The 8,961-nt window shown below is 37.9% G+C and overlaps 1 protein-coding gene across 1 annotated transcript; it reads right to left on the bottom strand.

Moving 5' to 3' along the window:
• Positions 1 to 4,366: 4,366 nt before the first annotated feature.
• On the bottom strand, positions 4,367 to 8,961 carry adra2b (adrenoceptor alpha 2B). Its single transcript, XM_067393951.1, has one exon. The coding sequence runs from the start codon at positions 7,897 to 7,899 to the stop codon at positions 6,379 to 6,381; it is 1,521 nt and encodes a 506-aa protein (XP_067250052.1). The 5' UTR covers positions 7,900 to 8,961; the 3' UTR covers positions 4,367 to 6,378.

The raw sequence follows: 8,961 nt of genomic DNA, 5'->3' as shown, positions 1-8,961 counted from the left end.
ATGAGGCTGTGACTGAGCACACTTTGTATTTCCTGTTTGATTGTCTATGCCAAAAAAACAACCCCCCCATCCATTCCCAGCCATGGTCCGGCTAATCCATTTTCAAATGTAATAGTTTGCTCGCCCAAACACACGAACATAGAATTTTCATGGATGAGAATTTGGGTCAGGCTGGAGGAGAAAGGATATACTGCACTGCTGTCATATCAGAATGAAGACATTTTTTTTAACAAAATGGTCAAACTGTGAAATGTTAAATGGATTATCTCTTGGAAAGTCAGTTACAGAGAGGGTAATAAGGGACTTCCTAAGAGGAAGTTTAACTTGTTGAACTTCTTGAACTTGTCTTCTCAACTTCGTCAGTGTTATCATGTGAAGGGCATGAATTTATAATCTTAACAATGTTGCTGCTTAATATAAAAAAAAATGCCTCATTAAAGTTACAATAAAAAACACCATCAAAATTGACAGTCCTCTATTTCTGCTCAGTGTTGGCTAAACTCAGTGTTGGCTAAGTTAAGATACTAGGTACTAATTAACAGTGTAATTAGATTACAGTTCACTCTCTAAAAAGCATTGCATTACTTATTTCTAATTACTTTCGAAATTCAATATCATTCTTGACCAGTTGAACAATAGGAACATGAGGCCACTCTTTTAAAGGAACACCCCACTTTTTTGAAAATAGGCTCATTTTCCAACTCCCCTAGAGTTAAACAGTTGAGTTTTACCATTTTCGAATCCATTCAGCCGATCTCTGGGTCTGGCGGTACCACTTTTAGCATAGCTTAGCATAGTTCATTGAATCTGATTAGACTGTTAGCATCTCGCTCAAAAATGGCCAAAGAGTTTTGATATTTTCCTATTTAAAACTTGACTCTTCTGTAGTTACATTGTGTACAAAAAAATGAGCCTATTTTCAAAAAAAGTGGAGTGTTCCTTTAATTCTTTCAAATAAATATAATATTGCTTGAAGGATTAGTTCTTCTGAATGAAAATTTCCTGATAATTTACTCACCCCCATTTTATCCAATATGTCCATGTCTTTCTTTCTTCTGTCGAAAAGAAATTAAGTTTTTTTTTTTTTTTTATGAAAACATTCCAGGATTTTTCTCCTTATAGTGGACTTCAATGGCCTCCAAATGGCTGAAGGTCAAAATTACAGTTTCAGTGCAGCTTCAAAGGGCTTTAAAAGATACCAGATGAGGATTATTAAGGGTCTTATCTAGAGAAACAATCGGTCATTTAAAAAAAAAAAAAAAAAAAAAACTGTATATGCTTTATAAAACACAAAATATCACCTTGCAAGTGCTTCCACCATTCCGCTTTCCATATTCTTCAAAAAGCTTATGCTGTATGTCCTACGCCTTCCCTATACTTATGGAAAAAAACGTAACTGGCGCCGCATTCGTTCCGTGAGTAGAATAGGGAAGGCGTAGAACATACAGCATAAGCTTTTTGAAGAATACGGAAAGCGGAAGCACTTGCAAGGCGATCATTTGTGTTTATAAAGCATATTCAGTATTTCAGTATTTTTTTTAGAAAATCGCTAGATAAGCTGCACTAAAACTAATTTTGACCTTCAACCATTTGGAGTCAATTGAAGTCCACTGTAAGGAGAATAATCCTGGAATGTTTTCATCAAAAACCTTAATTTCTTTTCGACTGAAGAAAGAAGGACATGAACATCTTGTATGACATGGGGGTGAGTACATTATCAGGAAAATTGTATTTGAAAGTGGACTAATCCTTTAAATTACACTTGAACTGACCATAGTTATTTAAAGGGGGGAGGTTACATTTAAAACATACATTTTAACATTAAACATTACATTTTGTATTTTCTATAGTCTACAGTATTTAATGCAAGAAGTAAAAGTAATTAAATTACAGTAATTAATTATTTAGTAATGCATTACACCTACTGTAACACTATTATAAAGTGTTTGGTATACAACTGTTATCTAAAGATATGACTAAAATAGTAAAAGTAGTATGCAATTTCAAATTCAGATAAGTTAAATCATTTGCTCAACCAATTTGTTCAAAACACTGATTAATCAAGAAAACGTTTTTCCTGTGACTGCATGTGGAACTATTTTAGTTGGTGGAGCAAAAATAGACAAAGTAGGCTAAATGACAATATTGTGTCTGAAATGTCCTGCTGTTGTGCTATAACTCGAAAAAACAGTTACAGTGGTATTGCTTATTTATAGAGTGCAACAGTGTCGGTACTTTTTTTTTTTTTTAGTAGCATTGGAAGCATTTTTTACATTCATTATTCCCATAGGGATTTTTTAAAACTTTTGATAAAGAGTAATAAACCAACCAGCTAAACAAGGTGAATCACAAAATTACAAACTTTTATTTGAAGCAAAAACAAAAAAAAAGTATTTGAAAATCTGGTACAAAACAGTGTAATTAATGGCTTTAATGAGGGAATAAAATGAAAATGATGGATTTAAATGTAAAATATTCATTTCAGATTATATATAAAACAGTTTTTTCATGTTTATTGAAAAATATGCATATGTACAGAAATATGTACAGTAATTACTTTGAGAGCATATGGAGGTTGACTCGATTTGTTTGTTTTGTTTCTCTGATTAGTCAATATTTCTTTGCAGAATCACAAGTGATATAGTTTTTCACCAAAAATTCTGCTGAGTAATTATTTAAAAAAAAAAAAGTTGAAATAATGTGGTCTGATGGCTTTAAACAAAAGCATATACCATCATTATACTTTATATGTGACGTATATCCGAGTGAAACAGCTTTTTGAACAAGAAAAAAGGCAAGGACTTGATTTTGTCCATCGGGAATCGACTGGCTGGATGGATCATTGGATCACTGTGGTTTGCTATTGCTGTGATGTCATGTGAGTGACAGGTTGTCATCAGAGAAGAGATGTCGCTGCAAGAGGGAAGGAAAGTTATTTTGATTAAAGATTAAAAGGGCACATGAGTTTAAAAAAAAAAAAAAAAAACATGGTATGCATGGACGAATCATTTACAATAAATACTGCAATATTACATTAACAATAATTGTCAATTGTTTAAAACAATTGTTTGAACTTGTTTATTCGTCTTGCCTCAATTCCTCTTGGCTAGGAACCGTTTTTCTTTACGGAAGCTTTGCATTTAGTGAGATAAAATATTTCAGCTCGACATTTTGTGTCCAATTATTTTCTTATGTGGCAAGCAGCCATGTGATAAGCGAGAGAGTGTGGATTACTGCAAAATAAACCCCTTACATACTGTATAAATGTTTAATAGTGAGTGTTTTTTTTTTTTTATTATTATTATTATCACAAACAATGCTCTAAAAATGAAAAAACAAGGAAGTTTTCTTGTGTTTCATTCAGTCGTAAGAGTTAAAGATCTGCTTCACTGTTCTAAATACATATTTGGATTCAGAGACTAAATACGGCTCGTTTTATTTTGCAAATTGAGTGTGGGATTTGAACGCAAAGACGTGTTTGCTTGTCTTCTCACAGCCACCTCACACTGCCAGACTCTTACTCAACCACTAATTAGATTTTGTTGTTTAAAAAGTAAGTCTCAAATTTTCCAAAACTTTCCTGCATTAACCGGACTATGCGTTTGAAGTGTTTTTCCTGCAACGTTTATTTTGATTAATTGAAAGATGTTCTTAGTAGACAGCCCAATGCTTTGGGAAATATATCCTTTTCCCTTAGAAGAACATTTCTATATTTGTAGATGAATGAGTTCAATTTCTCTGCAAGTGAAATCAAAGCAATCAATAGTTCGAGGCTCTGCCAGAGCATGACCTTCTTCCAGGTAGGTTCTTAAGAAAAAGTATAGGCTATTAATCCATACAAAATTATTTACACACTTCATATGGAGACTCATCAATTATTAAATGCAGCATCTTCCTGCAATTACCAGAAATGAATCTCCGTCTCTGTTTGAGTTCTGAGTCTGCAGTCTGCCTCTTATCTTGTAAAATACATATAATATTAAACCTTTTTTTTTGTGCCTATTTTCCATTCCATCATTTTTAAAGTGCTGTCTTGATAAAAAAAAAAAAAAAAAGGCAATTAACACCAAAGAAGCTGAACCTGCATTTTAAGTATTAAACTCAGTACAGTATTAATCCCCAATCCCATTGTATTGTGTTCAGAAACATTACCATTCCTAATGCAATCATGCCTGTGAATATTAATTTTTTTAAGAAGGATTTGAAGGGTGTCAAATTGACCTTAAGGGAGACTGTTAAGGGAGTTTATCCATCCATATCAACATAAATCTGCCAAAGCACCAATTAATTCCAATACTGTACATCAAAACATTGGCCATTTGAATACAAATTTCCTCTCTATAAATTATCTATCTAGTATATTTGCATTTTAATCTGTAAAAAATAGTTAAGTTATTGTTGTCCATTCCATATGTTTGCAGATACAAAACTCATAAAAACAAGGATCTGCAGACAATTTTTAAATGCATGGTTCTCATAAAGCCCTTTCTATTAGAAACACCTAATTTTCAACGCAGTGTCCCAATGATGCCTGTCAAGATAAAAATCTGTTCATCTGTATAAAGAGCCATCGTTTTTCTCTAACAGCAATGAGTCAGTTGGCACACACAGCTCAGCGGTTTTATTTTTAAAGAGCAGTGGAAAACCAACAGCATTACACTGAAGAAAGAGGAGTCAAGGAGGCAAAAGGGATACAGTTACCAGGATCCTGTCAATCACAAAGCTTTTAAATTTGCAGCCCGAATGCAATGTCCTGACACATACAAAAAAAGTCATACCAAAATAAAAAAAGTTCAGTAGGAGGATTTTCAATTGTGTTAGCTAATACTGAACTCTTCATGTCTGTTTTCTCCTTGGGGAAAGCAAAAAAAAAAAAAAAAAAGGGAAATATATGAGGGGGAAACAATAGGAAATAGGATAAATAAATACAAAATCATTCACATAATAATTTACAGCTCTCAGCTTAGATTTGCCTCATTTGTCTCAAAGTGATTTGTTCAAAATGAACTGCAATAAAACATTTCTTTTGAAATAAACTCTGGTTTAAGAAGATACTAAATGAGTTTAGCAGCAAAACATGTAAAAGCATTGGCACGAGAAGTAGCTGAATCATAGCACTGGCGGATATGGCAAACCAGCCACATTTATCAAGCACATACATATATAGTTGAACTGGTGCCAGTGGAATCAGGGGAGGAATGTGGACTCGCACACCGTCACTTATGCAAAGAAACCTCCACGCAACAACATTCGCACACCCTCTCACACACAGCATACATTTCCAAACATACACGGCAGTCAGACACAATTCACAATTGTGCTCTGCACACACACACAGGGATCATTAGCAAAAATAAGACAATGACCAAAGAAATAGAAAGCATCACTGCTATCAGCCCTTAGTCCCAAAGTATCACCCTGCTGAATGTTCAGACATTTAGGGTGCAGTAGATCAGTGTACACCAACAAATTATCATTTGTTCTTTTATACAAATAAAAGTGCTGAACCAAGTCAGAAAGAGCGCCTCCAGTGAAATCAGGAGGTGTTTGTGTCATCTGACACAGTCACTAAAGTCATTTTTTGATGATGCAAAGAGTCTTATCATATTTTTAAAAAAGACCATTTGTCCTAATACATATCAAAAGTTCCCGTAATAAACATTTTGCTATCTTAAAGCCTATTGGCGACCAGTCCAAGACTGAAAAGACAGCTTTCTCCCATCCATGACAGGTGTTCTGTATTCACAGAGCTTTTCTGCATCAGAGCATGTTTTAAATCTCCCCAATGGCCCTGCACTAGGGGGGGGGATCTGTAACTAGAAGCCTTAACGTTCGTTTGGAGAAACTTGCGTCAGCTCATTTCATACACATTGCCCCTGGCAAGGATTTCCACTAGAGTATTTTGTGTCTTTAAGCTTTGATCCGCACAAGTAATGCTGTGTAGGCATCAGGTAGACCAATCAGCATGGAAAAGCTGTACGTAAAAATTCAGAATGGTGAAATCCTTCGAGAAATCCAAGTTTGCAGTACCACCAAGGCCTCGTGTACTTAGAAAGGCAAGATAACAGAAAAAATATACAATAACCTTCGTATTGTGCTCCATGTGCTGTGGCTTGTCCTCACAGGTGTGCGATAGTCTACATAAATTCTTTTGTTTTCTGGCTTGATTTGTCAATGTCTGAATATTTTTGGATTAGCCCCATTTATAGCACAACCTGGTCAAGATATAAAGTCATTCGAATCGCATGATGTCCTTAGTTGGGCAGCACAAAAAGCCCTTCATTTACATCGCAACAGCACCGTTATTGTGCTTCTTTTAGTCCGTGTTCTGAATAGCTTTATATTTGTTGTCTGAGGAGGCAATCCACCTCAGGAGCTTCAGAAGAATGTGCCTTTGGTGTTCTTGCAGAGAATCTTTTTGAAGGCTCTGCGGAAGTCTTTGTTGAAGATGGTGTAGATGACCGGGTTGAGGCAGCTGTTGCAGTAGCCGATCCAGAAGAAGAATTTAAAGAGCGGCTCTGGCAGGGAGCATGTCTCTGGGCACACAGCCTGTAGGCTGTACGAGAAGAAGAAGGGGAACCAGCAGATGACAAAGACACCGATTACCACTGCCAGCACAAAGGTGAAGCGTTTCTCTCGGTTCACCATTGCTTTGCGGCGTGCCGAGTTGGGCGTTCCTTCCAGCTTCATCCTCCGGGTCACCAGCTTGGCACCTTTGGCGGTGGCAATCATGTCTCTGTATTTCTGGATAGTGGCGGGGGAATGGATGCCACTCGGCGTCACGGCCGGAGTGCAAGGGACCTCTAACCCCCTCCCACCTTGCTCTGTATCCGAGTCAGAGCTCATGCTCTCTCCGTTATTGTTGTCGGGCTGTTTCTTGATCTTCTTTGCCTTCTTACCTCCTTTAGCTTTATTAGGAGCCATTTCAGATGAATTCGAAGGAGACGGGGAGGGACACGGTGTGGTTGGCGTCAAGGCTGTCGAAGGGGCTTGCAAAAGGTTGTTAGCAATCGGGTTGCTCGTCTCCTGCTGGGCGGACTCCACTTGGGACACAGCCAGAGTTGGAGGCCTAGGGTTTTTATGCAGGGAAGCGGGTGTTTCATCTCCTCTTCCATTTTGTAGACCCTCCTTGTCGAGCTTGTGCTCAGGTGTTGCGGCATTGCCTGGGACCTCTTTGCGGGGCTCCCCTGGAGGACAACGTGTGCGCTGCTTGGCAATCTGGTAGATCCTCATGTAGACTAAGATCATAATCAGACAAGGAGCAAAGAAGGAACCGATAGTAGAGTACAAGATGTACCAGCGCTCATCATTGAGCTGACATTGTGGCAGCCCACCTGAATCACCACCTTTCTTGTTCATGGAGAGTAACGGTGGAAAGGAGATGACTGCTGAGATCAGCCACACCACCAAAATTGCACATTTGATGCGTTTGTGCGTCCGCTTTGCGCCGTATGTGACGGCGCGTGAGATAGACATGTAACGGTCTAGACTGATGGCGCACAGGTGTACTATAGAGGAAGTGCAGAACAACACATCCAACGCCAGGTAAATCTCACACCATACTGAGCGGAAATACCAGTAGCCCATCAGTTCATTGGCCAGCGAAAATGGGATGATGAGGGTGGCTACCAAGATGTCTGCAGCCGCAAGGGAGACCAAGAAGAGATTCTGGGGTCCTCTTAGTGAACGGCTGGTTAAAACAGCGATGATGACCAAAATATTGCCCACGATTGTAATAAGAATCATCAACGTGATGGCTGTTGCAAAGGCAGCTGTGGCTTCTGGAGAGTATGGGGCGAGTTTTATCTTACTCTGGTTACAAGTGGGTGAAGACGTGCCTCCGGTGACATTGATGTTGTGGCCAGGCAGACCCGTGCCTGCGGAGCACGCGCTATCCATGACTGCCTATGCCCTGCCACTGAGTGTGCACGTGGACTAGTCTTCTCTATTGTAATCCGAATGTGATGAGCAATTTCGATCAGCTGTTTTTTTTGTTTGTTTTTTTTTTTTCTTCTAAGAACTTAGTAGAAGATATTTTGTTAAATATTAGATTAATATATAAACCCCCTTACGTATAAACGAATGAATACATCTCTAACTGCAGTAAATATATGGCAGCCATTGTAATGTCAGATCTGATCGAGTGTTGGTACTTTATTACTTTGCGTCACAGTAAAAACGGAATAAACGTTTGGAACAGATATGGAAACGTGCGAATTAATTTACAGGACAACAATCAAATAAATTAAATGTCAGATTAAATCGAATGAATTATAATTTACGGTTGCGATTAACTATAATTTACAAAAGAAAATGTGAGGGGAAAAAATAAAACAAAAACCGCCTAGAACCAATGCAAAAATATGAGAGCGATTAATTGCAAATATATAAAAGATGCGCAATATCGTGCTTCTGTAAATGATTTGGAAAACAGTTATTCAGTAATAACATTTTAAATATCCAAGTTACGAATAAAAATGTTGTAAATTCATAACAAGTTCTTACAAAACAAATATATTGGAATGCTTAAAGTAGGTTACCCAGATGCACAACCCTCCACGGAGCGCGAGGCTTTAAATATAAATCTCCAGAGAGAACGCAGCAGCGCGCGGCGATGTGCCAGTTTCCCCTCACAGTTTTCACAAGTTTGCAAAAGGAATTTAAGCGCAGCAACTACCCTGATAGATGACGGAGTCTGATGTAGTTGTGTCGTTGTTACATTCCTGAGTGTAGAAAGTCGGCATAATAAAGAATCAGAGGCACGCCAAATTTGTCGGGTATGTCCAAGCACTAAAAAGAAGTATGTCTGAAAACAGTTTGTCGTCCGTGTCCCTCCGTGTTTCTCCCGTTTTAGTCACAGTATCTCATTCAGCAAGTTAAATGTCTTCTACGTGCCTCGCGCATTACCTCAGTGACAGTTTTAAGTATTAGTGCGGCTCGCGCGAGCCGCTCTGGCTTCAT

Source organism: Chanodichthys erythropterus, chromosome 9 (genome assembly GCF_024489055.1).
Source record: "Chanodichthys erythropterus isolate Z2021 chromosome 9, ASM2448905v1, whole genome shotgun sequence".
Classification (NCBI taxonomy): Eukaryota; Metazoa; Chordata; class Actinopteri; order Cypriniformes; family Xenocyprididae; genus Chanodichthys; species Chanodichthys erythropterus.
The sequence above is the reverse complement of the archived record's forward strand: the minus strand, read 5'-3'. Positions and strand labels throughout refer to the sequence as shown.